Source organism: Heterocephalus glaber, unplaced genomic scaffold (genome assembly GCF_053883595.1).
Source record: "Heterocephalus glaber isolate CG9 unplaced genomic scaffold, H.glaber_assembly_v1.0 deba00001733, whole genome shotgun sequence".
Lineage (NCBI taxonomy): Eukaryota > Metazoa > Chordata > Mammalia > Rodentia > Bathyergidae > Heterocephalus > Heterocephalus glaber.
The window spans coordinates 12,835,328-12,854,232 of NW_028258444.1; the positions used below are offsets into that span (position 1 = coordinate 12,835,328).

Consider the following 18,905-nt stretch of genomic DNA (forward strand, 5'->3'; position numbering starts at 1 on the left):
AGTTTACCCGGTAAGAGTAAGCTCTGCGGCAGTTTTAACATCCCAATCCCATGTCTTACCTCCTGGCTTAGTCACCTTGAAAACAGCAGCCTCCAGTGGCAGGTTCTCCAGCTGAACAGGACAGTGGTCATCCCCTTCCTCTTGCAGGTTTACACATTAAAATATTGGACAAAAAAGGAGCAGAGCCATATTTCACAATGCCCAGTTACACTGGATCTCTTAGGATCTGCCCCCTTGGGAACAACCATTTCTGACAGTCTGAATTTAACCACATCTAAGAATTGTTGCTCTAGACAAAGACATTGATCTCACTGTAGTTAATTAACAAGGATGGAGGGTCAGATGGGACGATCACATAGGAAATCCTGGTCAGGGTTCAGGGAGACTTTATTATCAATAAAGCTTATCCCTGTCACTGGAGGAATAGCTGGAACTGACAACTGGGCAGACTTAACTGTAACAGGTTCAAGCAGCACATCACACCACTGCAGAGAAAAGGCGCACCCCCCCTGAAGTATACATTGAAGTGCTTTCTCAAAATAAAGCCCTCCCTGCTTCCCACAGCTGATGTGTAGCCTTAAAGTCAGTGAAGCCACAAGGATTGGTGCTATCTTATTAAATGTAGTCTATCCTGGAGTCTTTCATAGATGGAGAAGAGGAATGTGCATCCTGGCTGTCCTTCCTGGCTGCCATGATGTGAGCAGACTAATTAGTAAATGACCACATGAATATGATTTCTGACTTATCAGCAAGTATTTAGTCAAAATTAGTCAAGCATTAAAAGAAGGTATACTAGAAAAATGGCACAAAATGTACACAACTTAAAGAGAAAAAATTTTTATTGCTATATAAAATGCACTTATAAAATGTCCACAGAAGGCATGTAATTTTTGACTGCAATATAAATTTATTGGGAATGTTATTCATCATCTAGTGTCACCTAAAACAATATAAACAATGAGTTATATTCGAAAACAAACACATCACTGATTCTCAGCAATCATTGATTTAATAATTAGTTTCAGATTATATAATCACATCTATATTCTGGAATGTCCATTTTCTTTCATGTAGTGTAGTGGAATTTTGAGTACAATTGCACATGAATCGTACAGGAAAAACATTCACTAGTAAATTATTTTATATCTTCATGACAGGTAATTGTCCTGACTGAAAATTACAGCTTCAGCTATGGTCTACAACACAGCTCCAGGATTCTTAATGCAATAATTTGTGTGTGTATGTATCTATTTGTGCACCCATGGAAAAAAAAGTGTATCTTTAGTAAACAAGTACAACATTATTGTTGACTATTCTGAAAGTTTAAATAGTCTAATTATTTGTAAACAAACAAAAATCCACACAAATACTCTTAATTCTATCTTTAAAAATCTGTCAAACCATAATTATATGCTTTACTTCAACACACATGGAATTTCAGAAAGGTGCATGTATTACCTTAGATATTAAGGTTTAGCAAGGAGTGCTTCATATTTTATATTATGAAATGTGTATTTTTACTATTTGTTTTATGCAGCATGAAGTTTAGGTCAAGAAATTCCAAATCCTGGATACCCACAGTTCACTTAGAAAATTCCTCCAAGTTATGGCTCTGCAGCAGGTTTAACAGATTAAATATGAAGTGTTCTAGCTCCCTCTATTTCAAGTATCAAAGAAATACGAGGCTCAAAATCTCTCTACCTTGTAAATGAAGATGCAAAGCTTTAGAGAAAAGTTAAATATGTTTTGAAATAAGGTATTAAAGGAAACAAGATTCATAGGCTAAGTGTTTATCTGTGTTAGGCTGTTTAGCATTAGGACTCCAAAACAATTTTCAATTTCTATATTTGCTAAAAAGTGATAAAGAACTCAATCTGCCTATAAATGGTTTTGGAGAAAAAAATTCTGAAACTCAACATTTTCATTTGTTTCCTTTAGAATGATAGTAACTTAAATCTTTAATCTGAACATGAACATTTGGCCTCACAGTACTCAAAATGAAATGATTTACTCTGGAAAGAAACATTTTTTAAAGTACTAGAAAAAAGAACTGACTGTTTAAAGTCAATGGCAACAGAAATTTTGCAGTATAGGAAATATCTGGTACCCTAGTTTCAGAATGAGCTGATCTTCAGAAATCTTAATGCCATTAAAAAAAACCTAAAAAGTCAAATCTAAAAAACTGCTGCGATAAAGCACTATTTGTAAAAGTCGCAGACTTGATCACAGACTGACAAAAGAGTTAGCATTGCTCCTTAGAGTAAGCAACTTTCCACCTTTCCTGAGGCACACTAAAATTTCAGCTTAGAAAATAATCTAACCTGGTCCTTAACATATTCAGCAAGTAGTATGAATATTTAAGGTCTGATTCTCTTAAAAAAAAAATCAGATGTCTCACTAAAGAGTAATAAGAAATATACCCTACTTTAAGACATTCAACTTTCTCAAACTGACCCAACTATATAAAATTTTAAGAATCACGTGAAAATGTGGAATCAACACTCTCTGAAAACTGTGACAAAATTAAACATTACTATGTTGAACTCTTTCTAGCTTTAACTCAAAAATAGAAATCATGAGTCTTCTATAACATTAATTTTAAAAACACACAGAAGTGAAAAGTGCTTTTTTTCAAAAAGTACAATTTTTTTCCCTACTATATAACATGGAATGATTTCAGTTCTCCTGTACTAAAAGCTAAATTTTAAAAAACTAGTATTGCAATGTTTAATATAACAATTTTAATCAGTAGTCGCTTCAGTTTCAGCTGGGCCCCTAATAAGTCTCCGTATCCCTCTTTTTCCTGCAGGACCTTTTGGTTTTGCAAAACTTTGTTTATGTGCATGCTGCTTAGGATGTACTTCCTCATAAAGGAAATCAGCAGTCAGCTCATCCCCATTGTCTATCTCGATCTGTAGAACAGGAAATCAGTGTGATACATACAAGCAACATTCAAAACCAAATACAAGCAACAAGCCAGTTTTCAAGTATAAATATTCACAAATAAAGGCATACCCATTCCAGCAAGACAGAATAAAGACCATATATAAAGTTTCACTCATCTTTTTGGAGGGAAGCTAAATGGGGAAGGGGTGCTAATATGTAAGCAGCTATAATCACTTGCTATTCTCTTCCTGCTCCTATTCAGTGTTTAAAAGTTAATAGGAGCTCTTCCTGCTCCTATTCAATGTTTAAAAGTTTAAAAGCTAGTATTATATTCTCAATGCGTTCTATTTTGGTTTACTATATATTCAAGAAACATTATTCACGGCTCCATCTCTTGGGTGGAATAACTGTTGAAGAAAAGTAGGCAAACAGCCTCCCAAGCCAAATCTATTCCACATCAAGACTATTTTATGCATTTAAAAGGTTGTAAAATAACCAACATAGGACAGACACCTTAGGTGGCCCCAGAAAGCCTAAAATATTTACTATCTAGTCTTTCCTAGAAAGATTCAGCCAATGCCTGCTATATATAGTAGAAGGTGCTACCAGGCAGGCATGGTGGCTCAGACCCGTAATCCTAGCACTCAAGAGGCTGAGACAGGATTGCCATGCATTTGAAGTTTGCCTGGGCTATATAGTGTGTTCAAGGCCAGCCTAGGCTATATAACAAGACCCTGTCTCAAAAAAAAGGTGCTACCCATGCACAGTGATTTTTAGATCTTAAAAAGCTCAAATGATTCAGCACCTGAAACACGAAATTGATAAGGACCTGCATTTTAAGAGTCAGTGGTTCAAGAATAAACTATCTTCCTTATGCCTTATCTGTATTTAAAAAAATAAGAAAAATGAAAGCTTAGTTCTCAAAATTCAAATGTTTATACCTACTGTTTCCTTCCCCAATAACTAGAAAGACTCCCAACCATCCCAGGATTCACAGTTATAAATGGAGATTGCAGCTTCTTATTAATAGAAGTCCAGAAACAATCTCAAGTATATAGCTCTAGCAGCATTGTCCAAGACAACTTTTAAAAGCCAGGCATGGTGGTGAACACCTGTAATCCCAGCACTAAGAAGGCTGAGGCAGGAAGATCACCATGAGTTCAAGGCCAGCCTGAACTACTGTACACAGGGAGACCTTGTTTCAAAAATCAAACAAAAATAAAAATAACTTTTAAAATAATGGAAATGCTGTACCTCCTAATATTGTAGCCACTAGATGCACAGCTAATCAGTACTTCCATTGTGGTTAATGTGATTAAAAATGGGAATTTCGGCCAGGAATTTAGCTCAGTGTTTCCGCCGCCTGCCTCGCAAGCAGAAGGACCCGAGTTCGATCCCCGGTACCAAAAAAAAAAAAAAAAAAAAAAAAGGGAATTTAAATTTTATTTAAATTTAAATTGTCACATGTGGCCCAGGCATGGTAATGGATGCCTGTGATCCAGTACTCAGGAGGCTGAAGCAGGAGGATCACCACTGAGTTCAGGGCCAGCCTGATCTACATAGCAAGACCGTGTCTCAAAAAAAAAAAAAAAGCCACATGTGGCTTGTGGCTACCCTACATCTATAGAATTGGGGATCATGATAGGTCATCTCAGGAACTTAGAGAGATCCTAAGAATTTAACAATTTAAAAATGTTTCATGTATAAATCACAGTACATCTCATGCTACATGGAAATGACAAGAGAAATTTAGCAAAAACGAGGTTTAAAATGAGGTTAACCTACCTTTCTGATTACATCCATCTGTAGTTGTCTTTCTACAATTTCTAGCAGAGGACTCTTGCAGCTAGAATACAGCATCCGTTCTCTTATACTGCATGTGTATCCAGGCATTGAATAAATAAAAACTGTTAAGTTAAAATAATAACAAATACAATTAGCACCATATCACTTACAGCAAATACATAGACTACAGCTACAACTAAACCAGTGACAGCGAACCTTTTAGAGCTTTCAGTGATACAAACAGCCCACTGCAGCATGCATGCCATAGGTTCACCACCACCACACTAAACCCTCTGGGTAAGAAATAAATAAGAATATAGTGCTGAAACATCAATATGCAAACTAAAAATAACATGTCAAAAACAATGTATCATATACCTATGGACTCTAAGTAGTCTCCTTCATGGGAATGTTTATACAGAAAGAAATGATAACGGGCAGAATCTTTGGGAATCCTCTTTGGCAAATCTTTCAGTTCTGTATTTGTTGTGTTGGCCAAAATTATAATTTCATTTTTTATATCTATTTCCTGTCAACAAGAAACAAAATATATACACTGAAGCAGTCAAATTAAGTTAAAATGTATTTTTAAGACCAGGAGACAAGTAAACTACACAGTTCTCTATCATTTGGTATTTTTATAATGAATACATATAGCTTTTATAATTTAAAAAATAAAAATACTCAAGAAACAAATTAAAAAATTTAAAGTCTATTAAAAATAAATCTTATACAAGCTGTAAATTACCAAAACAACCAGCCATTTAATTATAAACATTATACATCTTACCAACTGCACATAGTTCAGCTGTCTATTATTCAGTTTTTCCAAAGCCTGAAAAGCTTCTCGAGAAACAGGAAATGCTACTCCTTGTAGTGTTTGATGCTTCGTGTCCACACCCACGTCAGTTTGTACCTAAGTGACAGATACAGTGTACTGGTAAAGCTTAGCGGGTGGAAGAGTCCTAGAGAAAATAATTTCTCCAATTTCTATAAAATAGCATCATTCAACCACGTCCCAACCTACAATTAAAAATTCATACTTAAATAAACACCATGACCTTAAAAAGCAAATTATGTTGTACATTTGTTCATGGTTCTGCTAGCACTTTGGTGACATACAGAGTGCATGACACATCTTCATGAAATCCTCAAAGTGAATGAGTGAATATGCAGTCTGAGGGGATTTTGGATTCTGTTAGTTTATGTGCTTAGGTTGGCACAATCTTAATGAGTTACACAAACTCCTTAACATGTCATTAAATTATGATTATCCCTTTAAGTACAAAATTTTACTTGTTAGAGTTTATGAATAGTAAAATATATGTAATAAGTATAAAAATTTACTGTGTTCTGTTGGACATAAAATGCAACACAAACACCATGCACTGAATTGAAAGGAGTACAAACAATATACAAAGACACAACACAGCTCAACAAGTTATACTACTGCAGAAGTTCCAGACTTAGAGCTTTCTTTACTACAAATATGAGTGTGTATGGACTGGAATAGAATGATACTTCAAGAAAGCTTTCAATGCACATGTTTAAGGTTTTTATACCTCAAAAAATGACAGCTAGTATAGGGTCTCATTTGCAGTGTTGCAATAGAAAGTCAAATAGAAATTTTGCTTTTAAAAAATATGAATGGAGATTCTACAGCATGATACTGGATAATGAAAACATCATAGAACATATGCAAATGCATACCCCAAGATGATCCTCAGGGCTCTGATTGCAAGGAATAAAACAAACTATCAAACTTTAAAAAAAAAATCACATAAGAAACCCTTCTCCAATAACTTGGTTTAAGATGATGTAATAATAGATGCTGTCTACCAATTTAACATTAAATGTTATTTAACCATTTTCCAGATGTTGGGAGCAATGCTACATAATTCTAGGGAAAAATCATTTGAGTAGGCCTAGTTCTCCTGCCTACAGCCCAGCTATGACATTCCAAACGTAACTGCATTTTGTCCTCCGGTCACAACTGAGACCTCAGTGATCCCGTGATGCTGTAATGCTCCAGGACAAGACCACACCTGCGGGAGATGCCAAGGAGGAACCAAATATTCATCTGCATAGTTCCTCACTGTTCTTAGATTTTCACTGTCCCCCAGTCTTTTTTTACACCTTGTTTATCCCAATGTGAAGTACTGAACTCTGTATTTCACTTGTTACATCTGTTTCCCCATGTACTGAATAAAAGGTGCTGCAAGCTAGGGGGGTCTTTGTCTTTGCTGCCCAGAGCAGCACTGATCAGACCCAAAGCTCAGCTTCTTCTCAGTCTCATTTTTCTACCTTTCCTGTAATTCGCCTTATACTGCCATGGCTCGCAGGAGACTAGGACTTACTACAGAGGTTCTGGTAACGTCCCCTTCCCCTGTTCCCTACATTTGGCGCCCAACATGGATGTGAATTGGATCCACAAGTGAACTCGCCTGTGAGACAAACTCCAAGTAAAAGAGATAACACCCAGATGTCCCAGGACGATTTCCAGACTCGGACGAGGGACACTGGTGGTAAGAGTGTCCAGCTGGGGGAAATTTTCTATCTTTGCTGAGTTATAACAATGGGTCAGTCTCTGTCATTGGAGCAGCGTAACTTTGCCAAATTACTTAAGTCGCTGTTAAAGCAAGCTATGTACCCAGTACCTAAGGATGCTGTGACAGATTTGTTAAAAGACATACAAATGTATGTCCCATCTTTTCCCCAGGAAGGGACAACTAACTTTAATAGCATGGGAACGTGTAGGTACCATTCTCCATGAGGCCTGGTGAAGGGGTGATCGTCTCTCCCCTCAAACGCTCCCCACTTGAGCCTTAGTCCACTCTGCTCAGAGGTCAGAGTTGCTAGCCATTTTATTTGTGATTGAAAACTTCCCTCCCCAACCTCTTAATATTTTCAATGATTCCTCTTATGCAGTTTGCTTGACTCAAAGACTGGAAGGAGCTATGGTCTGCTCTACCTTAGAACCTAAATTATTAAACTTGTTTTTAAGATTACAAAAGGCCAAAATGCAATTATGTCTGGAATGTCATAGCTGGCCTGTAGGCAGGAGAACTAGGCCTACTCAAACGATTTTTCCCTAGAATTATGTAGCATTGCTCCCAACATCCAGATTGATCCCTATTAGTGTTTTAGGCTAGTGAATAATGGTTTTGGCTACTTATTTTCCATAAAATCTCAACAGAAACACAGTAGTTATTCCAACAATCAATTAGAATGGCTGCAAAAATACATTAAAATATGATAAACTATAATGACTAAAATTTATTGACTAATATGTTCAGCACGTACTCAAGTAATAATCTCCCATACTATCTCCATTACAGTTGATAGAAGTTAATTTGTAGAGTGTTTAGAAATCTTAAACATTTTACAGCATTTATTTATTCCCTTTAGCCATTACTAGTCTGAAATAACACCAAAACCCAAAAAACCCTACTGCAGGCAACTTTATAAGACATAAAATCTTTTGCAATATATGAGTAACAAATTTTCCCATTTATATACCATTCAAAGTACAGAGTTCTATAACATTTGTACTTCTAACATGAAGATTTACTTTTCTGACACATATATTTCAGGAAAAAGTTATTTAAGTTCACATGACATTTAAATTTTTTTCTGAAACCATTAAGCTTAAAACCTTGTCTCTAAACAGAATAAACCTAAATGGCTTAATATCTTTATCTTGTAGTTAGCCAAACATCTATCAATTAAAAATATAGTATCTTGGAAAACTTAAATTCTTGCCGACATTTCAAAGTTGTACTTTACCTCATTAATTTTAATCTGCCGTAATTCTTCCTCTGCTGCAGTCAGGGGGGCAGGGGAAGACTGTGATAGCAAATATTTCTTATACCCATGTAATGAGACATCTTCCTGTAAGCATAGCAATGGACTATCATCAGTTATTCTCTAGAAACAAAACCAGAGTGAGGCGACTCCAGGAAAAGCAAGATTATTAATTTCATAGAAAAGATTTTAAATGAAAGTAAATAGCATTAAGAATTTTACTTTCTCATGTTTCTTTAATCTTCTATTTAAAGATTTCAAGACTCTTTAAAGGGTGTATCTCATCTCCATTTCCTGTAGTGTTATAATTAGTATCCTGTATGAGTTTGCTCCCATGTATGAGATGATGCCAGCTAAATAATGAACCTGGTCATACTTGAAGCAGATAGGACAACTGTAATGAAACTTTTCGGGAAAGCTGTCCTGCAGTAATTCAGTAATCACCCAATCTAGATTCTGAATTCAGTATCAAAATAATTTATAGTTTCCCTGCAACTATTCATGGAAAATTATTGTAGATGTGGTATGAAAAGAAACAAGTACTCCAGAGAGGTCTACTCATCATCAAAATATTGTGGGTTGGAAGACTGAGACCCAGAGAATTGAGAAACCAGCCCATTTCACAGTTGATGGTTAAAAAGTAACAAATTCCTATTTGTTCTTGTGTTCTGCCCACTGGATTGCATTACTTTTTGAATCAGAACAGCTTTGAACAGGGCCAGGGATTTAGCTCAGTGGGTCTGGTGCCTGCCTCGAAAGCGCAAGGTTTCGAGTTCAATCCCCGGTACCAAAAAAGAATAGCTTTGAACAAGTAAACAACAAGATCTGCCCAAAGGTATTTTTCAGTTTTCTTAACTTGTGTATATATGCATAAATACATGTATTTACAATGTAAATATTTTAAAAGGATAAATGTTTTAATATTATTCTCAAGGCTAAATAGATGTAAATGAATAAATTTAAAGTTACCTATTCACTACAGTTAATTTGCATATGTTTTCATATATTCATATATTATTAAATTCATATTTACAAATTTATCCATCTGAATTTATATCACCCATAACCTAACAGTTCTTTTTATTATTTTATTTGCAACATATAGAATACACATAAAAATATGTTTTAGCTAAGAGAGGGAGCACACACCTTAGTCCTAGTTATTCGTGGGACTAAGACAGGAGAACTACTTGAGTTTGAGATCACTCAGGGTAACTTAATGAGTCCCACACAACCCCCCATCACAAAAATGTAAGTTTGTACCTTTACTGTACCGAATACTTCATCTTTAATGTGGCCACCACCAAACTCCTTTTTCAGAGTTGCTCTTGTTGCTGCATACAACATTTTTTGACGAACCTATTCAGTTGTGAAAGCTCACTTAGAAGTTTACAGGTGAAAACGTATTACACAAACATATTCTGACTGTATTAAGACCTCAAGCACATTAAAAAAAAACTGTTGATAACTGTAGCTCAATGAATATGCTAAAATTTATGTGCATAAATAATCATAACATGAGCATCTAAAATACTATCAATAGCTATTAAACAAGGTTTCAAATTATAGTACATCACATTTTTAGAAAAACATTTAAATTCTTTATTTTCAAGGGGCAAAATAAATTCCAGGAACAAAAAAACTACTTTAAAAAACTATTTTAAACCAGGCATGGTGGTGCACATCTCTAATCTCAGCACCCAGGAGGCTGAAACAAGAGGATCACCCCTAGTTCAAGCCAGCCTAGGATACAAAGTGAGTTCAAGGCCAGTCTGGAGTAGAAAAAGAAACCCTGTCTCAAACTCCCCCTACCAAAAAAACTGTTTTAAAATATGAGGAAAAATATCAAACTGAAATGAAGTAACTTTGATGGTGATGTTTTACTCAAAGCTAAATTAGATATTACTAATTAGGTTAAGAACTGAATATTCATGGCTTACCTATGTACACAACAGTGATGGCGAACCTTTAGTACTCTGAATGATAGGAACAGCCCACTGAAGCACAAGTGGCATAGGTTCACCACCACTGGTATGTACCATTCTATGAAGCACACAGGGATGAAAAGGTAACACATACTATTATTAGTCTACTAGTATCTATAGAAAACTACTAAACTTAAGTAGCCAAAATAGGAAACAGTTTCATAATCCTGAACGGTGAAATCCAGTATTTTTTTTTCCAGATAGTATGTATAGAATTAAAAAGGATGGGATGAAAGCAATATCTAGGTAGCTTTAACACTTATTTTATAAAAAACCTGAGAGATAATCATTAAAATATTGGTAGTGTTCATATGTTAATTCCATCTTTTGTTCTATTTAGTTGTCTACTACCAGCCTTTCTAAAAGAACAATTGGTATGCATGCCCATCACTTGAATGATAGCTATTGATAATATATGGTGAACATTAACAAAATTTAATGTTCAATTCATTCTCAGAACTATCACTCTTACGGAAAACTAGCTTCATTCTTCAAGAGCCCATAAAAATTTAAAAATTTTAAATCAAGAATTCTTTTGATTTTAAGGGCAAGACTTCTGAATCTACAAACATTGCCCTGGGTTCCACATTACCAGTCCAAAGGTTTTTCCCTATGCTCATTCCCATCTATGGGAAGTGAGTATTGGGTCTTAACCTGCATTTGGCCTAAGAAGTATTTCAGGAAAAACTTATTTCTAGTATGGTCATGTTGACCAAAAAACAAAAAAAATTACTTACATGAGAATGATCTGGAGACCACGCAATGAATATCCACTCATATCCTTGGGCATTCTGAGAATCTAACCTGAATAATATATAGCATGGCTGCTTGTCCTCCAATAGGGGCAAAACGAAGGAATCATAATCCTTATCCCAGGAACCTGAAGGCTGACTACATGATCCAACCACAAGTTGCTCTATGAAAAGAATCGTTTAAAAAGACATGTACATGATCTGAAATACCAAGTAGTAGTGTGATGAAGCCTAGAAAAATAAAATATATAAAAACAACTAACAATTGAGTTGAATGACTGAATAATGGGTGATTATATTTCTTTTTTCTTTTCAAAATATCTATCCCACAAATTACCAACAAAATGCATTTAAATAATTGCACTAACAATCAAAAATATAATTTCTGAAATTGCACTGTTCAGTAAGAAATATGAAATAAAACCAGATTTACCTCCTATTTGGTCAAGATTCAAGTATTTGCCTGAAACATAAATTGGTACAGCCAATACTAAGTGCCATTTGGCAGAATTAAGTAAAATTGTGAATGTGCTCTTCACAGACTTTTGTACACATGTATACAGTGCTCACTACAGCACATGTATTAACAGTGAAAACTGTAAACAACCTCACTGTTTAACAATAAAAGGGAAACAAATATATCAGTTACATGAAAAATATTCATATTTTTAAAGGACTCGTAAGTTTTCTATCAAAATGATAACATTTACAGCAAAAGGAAAGATGCAGAATAAGATGGTTTGCAGTTTATATGAACTTAAAAACTCAAACCACACTGTATCTATCTAGGGATACATGTAAAAATATGAAAATCTGACTGAAGTTGCTTAAGGGGAAGGAAATCAAGAAGCAAAATTGTTTAAAGGAAGCACTCATATTAGAAAACTTTTTAATTTAAAAAGGATTGAAAAAATACCATAAAATATTAATAGGCATTAAGGTGAGATATAGATATTTATATTACTATATTCTTTGAAATTTCCTTATTAAAAATTTTTTCAATACAAAAACTAGAAAGTAGTATCATAAAAATAAAAGTATTTTCTTTCTGAGATGGTATTAATAAGAGGAACTAACTTTTCCATTTTAGTTACTTAACTGGTCACTTAGGAAAGTACAGCTTAATTTTTTTCTTTTGGTAACGGGGATGGAACTCGAGTCCTTAGCTTAGGAGGCAGGTGGTGGAACCACTGAGCTAAATCCCCGGCCCTCAATATTTTTAAAATATGCTGCTTGGGCCAGGGATTTAGCCCAGTGGCACTGAGCCTGCCTTGCAAGTGCAAGGTTCTGAGTTCATTCCCTGGTACTAAACACACACACAAACACACACACACACACACACACACACACACTGCTTTACAGTATACATTTATTTCTGGCAAATGTTGCAATATCTATAAAACAATTACTGTAATAAACTAATTTTTAATATGTAAGCAGAAATGGAAAACAAAATAATTTACTTCCATGAAAAAAACAAATAAATTTTTCTAAAGCAAAATATTTCAAAGTAAGGAATTAGCCCAATAGAATATTTTAAAACATTCATGTTATAATAATTTTATAACATAATTTTTCAAATTCCAATCTACTTGATTATGAAGAGTCTCCCACCCAGTTTCTCTGCTTAGAGAACTTAAGTCAGTTTAGAGTTCGTTACAGAAAGTTCTCAGAACTTTCCCAAAACAAAAAGGGTATCATTTCTGTGGCACAGGTTGCAATCAGATGGAAAAGCAGGAGTTTTAAATCCTCTGTTTCTACTTAAAAACAAGCCTCACTGTATAGTTATTCACAAGGTACATACACATCTAGATAACACAAACATGGACTATAGTGCAGACATTGAGACACAGAAAGGAAAAGCAAGATGTTACACCAGAAAAACATCAACAAAAAGAAAAAAGGGGGCCTTTGACAAAATGTGAGGATTCCAAGTTCTCTCAAGACAAGGTTTGAACCTGCTTCACATTAATCAATAGTTCAAGTTACTGACAAGTTAGAAATTTAAAAATATAACTAACACCCAATAATTTTGTGACACACAACATTTTTAAATGTTTAACTAACCATTTTCAATAGATATTTTCATAAGTCTGTACTTTCCATTTCTGGCTCTGGCAAAGATATCTTTAACATCTTCACTTGCTGTGGAAAAAAAACAATTTTTAAGGGTCGGGGATTTAGCTCAGTGGTTCCATTGCCTGCCTCGCAAGCGCAAGGTCCCAAGTTCGATCCCCGGTACCCGCCCCCCAAAAAACAAACAATTTTTATACTTAAAATTACTTTATTTTGCTATGTGAAGAAAAATAACAATACAAAGAAAACATCTATACTCTGTGGCATTCTCTTATCAGCATTATAAAATAGGCATAAAATAGTGGACACTGAATATACCTAAGAAAAATCAATATTAATAAAGCATATTATAATGTTTTAGCTAAGTAAGTATGTGGCATAAGTAACAATGGAATCAATATACTGAAGTTACTCAATGAAATTACTAATGGGCAAATTACAATTTTGTTAAACACCCTTTTTGCTTTTTTGAAAAATGCTTGATAATTTGCTTTCTCTTCCAGTTCAATTTCAAGCTTGTAATAAAGACAGCTTCTTCAGTTCATTTTCTGTATTTGGCCACTAAATACAGTATCTGATATCCTATCCCGATTAAAGAAAAAGCCAATAACATGCATTAGATTTTATGCTCCTTGTTATATTTTTCTTACTCATATTTCTCAACTTGTTTACCTAATAAAGCTTCAATTTCGTTTTAATTTCGTTCTTGTGTTGTCTATTACGAGCAAGAGCTACTATTTAGGTAGCATTATAAGGCTTGAAAAGAGAAAGTAAATACGTATTTAAATGTAAAGTCAATGTGAACAAATAAAACAATGCTTTTAGAACTCGAATACTTTTGCTGGTGTGTGCGTGCAGGAGGATGTGTGGGGTGGTGTCAAAGACCCTTAAGAACAAACCTGTCAAGTGTTCATGGGGGGAGGGGTCTGGATGTATTAACAGGGAGAGCTCGAGTTTGTTTATACTAGAACTCGTTAAGTGATCGCGAGTAACCCCGGGATATATTATCAGATTCTGATGAGGCGAGCGCTTCCAGGCTGCCCATTTTCAAACCAGGATATAGTAATTGCAAATTCAACTGCTTGCTCTGGTGACCAAATGCAACCATACAGATCGAACTTTTCAACTCTGCGGAGTACTGAGTACAGCCCACATTCAGGATTTCTCAGAACACAATGTATGCTCCGATTTGGAAGAAACTCAGACAGTTTGGGAAGCACCCCTACAGATGAAAGAAAGACTCTAGCATGTTTCTTTTTTCTTCTTGAGACAAGGTCTCGCTATGCAGTTCAGGCTGACCTTGAACTCACTATGTAGCCCAGGCTGGCCTCGAACTGGTGGGGATCCTCCTGCCTCAGCCTCCCGAGTGCTGGGATTACAAGCGTGTGCCACCACGCCCGAATGGCATATTTCTTTTTATAATCAATGTCCTGCAACACTTTGCTCCAGACGAGCCAAAGGAAAACTCGCCCGTCTAGCCCGCGCCAGGATCCCCGGTCGCCCGCACAGTGCCAGCGCTCTCCACCCGCCGACTACGGGGAAGTTGGGGTGCAGTCGGGGCAGGAAGGGCACTCCACCTTCCCAGGACGCCCGGACAAGACTTTCTCCGGCTCCCTCAGAACCGCGCTCCGAGTGGTACGTGGCGGCGGAGCCGGCCGGGGCGCGAGGGACGTAGGCCGAGCGCGGGGATCCGAGGCCCCGAGAAACGAGAGGCCCGGCGCCCGCGAGGCGACTCCGGACGGGTCCGCGACACCGCCTCGGGAGCCCCTGCTCTGGGCCACACGGGCGCCGTTACCTTGGATGCCGGTCTGGTGGGACATGGCGGCGGCCCCGGGCTCCGCCTCGGGCTCCGGCTCCGGCGCTGAGTGCGGCGAGCGGCCCCGGCCGGCGGCTCCAGGAAGTGGCGGCGCCTCCGCGGCCTCGCGTCATCCGCCAGCGACCGCGCCACCGCCCTGTCCCCCCCCCCTCCCCCGCGCCACCCGGGTCACTGCCCTCCGCCCCTGGCCGTCGCCTCTCCGGCTCCACCCTGGAGCCGGCGTCGCGGAGCCGGCCGGACAGCTTTCGGCTCTGGCTCTGCCCTCGGCGACCCCGCCGTTCGCCGGCTCAGCAAAGGGATGCTTAGAAATGGAAATGTCCATTTTACCGGACATACGTTTGTACTCCAAAGATGTGCAGGACCTCTTTCCTAGTTTACTCTTCCTGTATTTGGTGTAAGGAAAAGGGCAGTCCCCGTCCTGGTTAAGTGGGAATCTCCCACCGTTTTTTCCCCAAGGCAATCTGAAACTAACAAACTTTTCTTTTTAGTTGGCCGCTTTCACAGATCAAGTTTTCCTTTCTCTGAAAAGATAAGCCGACTTGAGTATTCCTCTGCGGTCAGTTCTAACTGACCCGTTTTAGAATGAGCCTTTAGAATGACCCTTTAAAAAAATCAAGTAATTATTCAGAATTCACTTGGATAAATTTGTATGGTAACACCAGATATTAATTCAATTTCTTTTTCATTTTTTGGTTTTATGAACATGCCTTTCTTCTTGGAAAGGTAATTTTAGTATTTATTGTTCAGCTTTTCTACTTCTCCTAGGTAGAAAATGTAGGTCTTGTTTTTAGGGTCTTAGACTGATAAACATACACAATTAAAATCTCCTATGAAAAAATACTATTCAGACCAATATTCTGTAAATATAACTTAACAAAAATAATCACTTTGAATACAATGTGTTTTAATTAGTTCCTAAATAGGATTGCAGTTGTTTTTCTTTACAGAAACCATAGCAAACAAAGTTAACGTCTGTTTCTCAAACAGGTCATCATATTCAGAAATAAGCACATTTTATTCTGAGTTTTCCGACTTGTTTGGATTTTAAAAATATATGGAGGCATTTATACTAACCGAGTTGTTCCTGGCAAAGTGGTTTTCTCTGATTTACCAGTTTTGACTGCTTCATTGAGCAGACAAAATTGTAGAATTCACTTGCAATTTTTTGGCTGATTTATCTGGTGACTAGGGAAAATTGCTTAAGGAAGTTCACACTGCTCAAAAGTCTTGATGAGAAAAGATAACTCCTCCATGGTCATGTTTAGAAAGGACCACTGTATGCTCAGCCCTGAAGAAGGGTGAAGTCCAGTTATGTGGGGACCACCCTGGAATCTTCCAGAAAGCACTTGTTTTCTGCCATTAAGCTTCAAAAGCCTTAGGTGCACTGCGGTGTCCTAACTACACACATTTTCCTACTTTTCCTCATCTGTTTTGCCTCCACTTGTTGAATATTTGCCAGAGCTGTCCTGAAAATAATACCTTAAATTTGTAGTGTTTTACAATTTTCAAACAACAGAGACTTCTCTGTGCACTGATCTAATCCTGTATGGCAGGGTAGATGAGTTATAATGAGGTGGGGTTTTTTTAACTTTCAGAGATTTGGAAATTGAGGCATAGAGAGGGGGAGCTAGCAGGTTTCAAGGGTAGGACAAGTGTTTAGAAAGGATAGAAACCATTTTAAGACAATGTGTACAAATAAGGGATGTATTATAAGGGTACAGTGGAACCTTGTGTGTCCTGCGGGCCATCTCACCTCTGCTTCTCTGTCCTTTTCCAAGGGGACCCTGCTTTACAAATTAGTCACACTTCTAGCTACATGCAACAGTGAAATAACTTTGCTAAATCCAAGTTCCAAATTCCTAGGAGAAAGCATAGGCTGGATTTTTCTGGTTCAGATGTCTCAACAGCCTTGGCCAGGCTGGCTGGTTACAGCGCTCATAAGTAAAAGGCAATTGCCACGGGAGGAAAGATGGGTCTTTGACTTGGAAAATGGGCTCAGAATTTGGCAAAGCTGGTGCTTAGAACATCAGTTCAAGGTCACAAACTCAAATGCATCCAGGCAACAGTTAGATAACATAAATTAATGAAGCTGACAAGTGGAACCTGCTGTTCAGGAGGACAGGTTCCATCTAAAAGGAGCCACTACACTGCAACTCCAGCTGGAACTCAAGCCCAGGGTAACTGCTCTTCTGATTTTCAAGTGATGTCAGAAATTAGAATTTTTATGTAAAATCTCAATTTTAACATTTAAAAAGTACGAAAAAACAAAATAATAATTTGACCTGTGGACTGATTTCTGACCTAGATCTTCTGTCTGGTCAACTGTCAAATAATGATTTAAAAATTTAGATCATCCATCAAGTCTTTACACAGTAGAAATAAAATGATGTGTACATTCATGTGAGGAGTACACATGGTTATGTATAGTGTATGTATACATAAAACTATAAAAATCACCCATCTTGTTTCTTCTCTGAATTGGAAACTTTTATTAGAAAAGAATAATTTCTTCTTTAATTTGTGAAATAATTATATTGTAATATTCTGCATTGTTTGTTAAAAGCCGGAAAGAACTTCTATGACCATGAACAAAATTGTGTAACCTCTCTGAGTTTCAGTTTTCTTTCATGTCATATACCAATACCAATGTCTTATGGTTATGGAAATCAAGCAAGATGTGACTTTATAAAGTTACTGATGTATTAGGTATTCAGATTTCATATCTGCTGGTTAATATTGAGTGTAACATAATACTGTACATTATAATACAGTATGTTTAGAAATAATTTCAATAAAAACAGCATATACAGTTAAACTGAATTTCTGAAAAATCATGAGCAACTATTCAAAGTTAAATTCTTAAATACAGTGGTGTCCCAGTTCATGAACATAATTCGTTCCTCCATTCTGGGGAAGATGGCTGTGGTCATGCTCAGCACCCGATGCAGAGTTCTTGAACAGAAGCAAAATGTTGCCAAACACATCTGTTTGCAAACAGAATTGTCACCAAAAAAAAGCATTCATGAACTCAGATATTACTGTAGATTCATAAATCTACAATATCACTGTTCATTGCTGTGTCTCATAAGGCATCAAATAATTAAAAAAAATATCTTTGGGTCATAAAAATAAGAGTCAAGCATAAGCATCACACTTTGACTGAGTTTAACTTTTAGTACATGCATCTAATTATATGACCCTGGCCAAATTAACAAAATGAGAATGAAGATTCTTTTTTTTTTTTTTCAGATATCAAATATGAATTTAATTTGGAAAAGTAAGACTGTCAATGAGTATGATCTTGAACAAAGTATTATAGTTCCTTTAACTATCTGACTATACTGAAGATTCTTTTATTCTGATGAGGCTTGGTAGTGTTTGAGTCACAGAGGAAATAGAATAAAGAGTTTGGGTTAAAGATCAATTCGAGCTAATAGTATCGCTTTAATATTGTTATAAATGAAATCTGGACTGAAGTAATCCTAATAAGTGATGTGTAACTCCTAATAAAGGAAATAGGGAACATTTCAGTTCAAAAGAGTTGATAATAAGGATTTAGATTGAAATCAAAATACAGGAAAGCACAAAGCAAGTAGGTTTTGATGTATTATTTATAGTGAACTTTCACCCTGGATTGAAGAAGTGCCGTAGTAAACAGCATCTTGAATTTCTTTCCATCTCATATGGGGAGGGATGGGTTAAGTAGTTAATGGGAATATTTGTAAACCACTTTGAGTACATAGCGCTCTTTCCCTGTTTCTCTGTCTTTTCTAGTGATACTAATTAGTACTTAGCGCTTCT

The 18,905-nt window shown here is 36.6% G+C and overlaps 1 protein-coding gene across 2 annotated transcripts; it reads right to left on the minus strand.

The window, feature by feature from the left end:
* Positions 1 to 821: 821 nt before the first annotated feature.
* On the minus strand, positions 822 to 15,227 carry Twf1 (twinfilin actin binding protein 1). 2 transcript variants are annotated; one of them, XM_087200078.1, is made up of 10 exons: positions 15,084 to 15,227; positions 13,280 to 13,357; positions 11,198 to 11,376; positions 9,739 to 9,834; positions 8,458 to 8,562; positions 6,382 to 6,402; positions 5,462 to 5,587; positions 5,050 to 5,200; positions 4,672 to 4,793; positions 822 to 2,912 (listed from the first exon to the last, which is right to left on the minus strand). In XM_087200078.1, exons 1-10 carry the CDS (start codon positions 15,106 to 15,108, stop codon positions 2,742 to 2,744), a joined length of 1,074 nt encoding a protein of 357 aa, XP_087056204.1. In that variant the 5' UTR covers positions 15,109 to 15,227; the 3' UTR covers positions 822 to 2,741. The 2 variants fall into 2 exon arrangements, with proteins under 2 accessions (XP_087056204.1, XP_004863219.1); XM_004863162.4 differs by lacking the exon at positions 6,382 to 6,402.
* Between the last annotated feature and the right edge of the window lie 3,678 nt (positions 15,228 to 18,905).

Coding starts and splice junctions, on each gene's coding strand:
- Twf1 (XM_087200078.1), bottom strand. CDS start 15,108: ATGTCCCACCAGACCGGCATCCAAG. Junction 6,403..8,457: donor GGCAGATTAAAATTAATGAG/GTAAAGTACAAC, acceptor CCTTGCAATCAG/AGCCCTGAGGATCATCTTGG. Junction 4,794..5,049: donor AGACTACTTAGAGTCCATAG/GTATATGATACA, acceptor TTAACTTAACAG/TTTTTATTTATTCAATGCCT.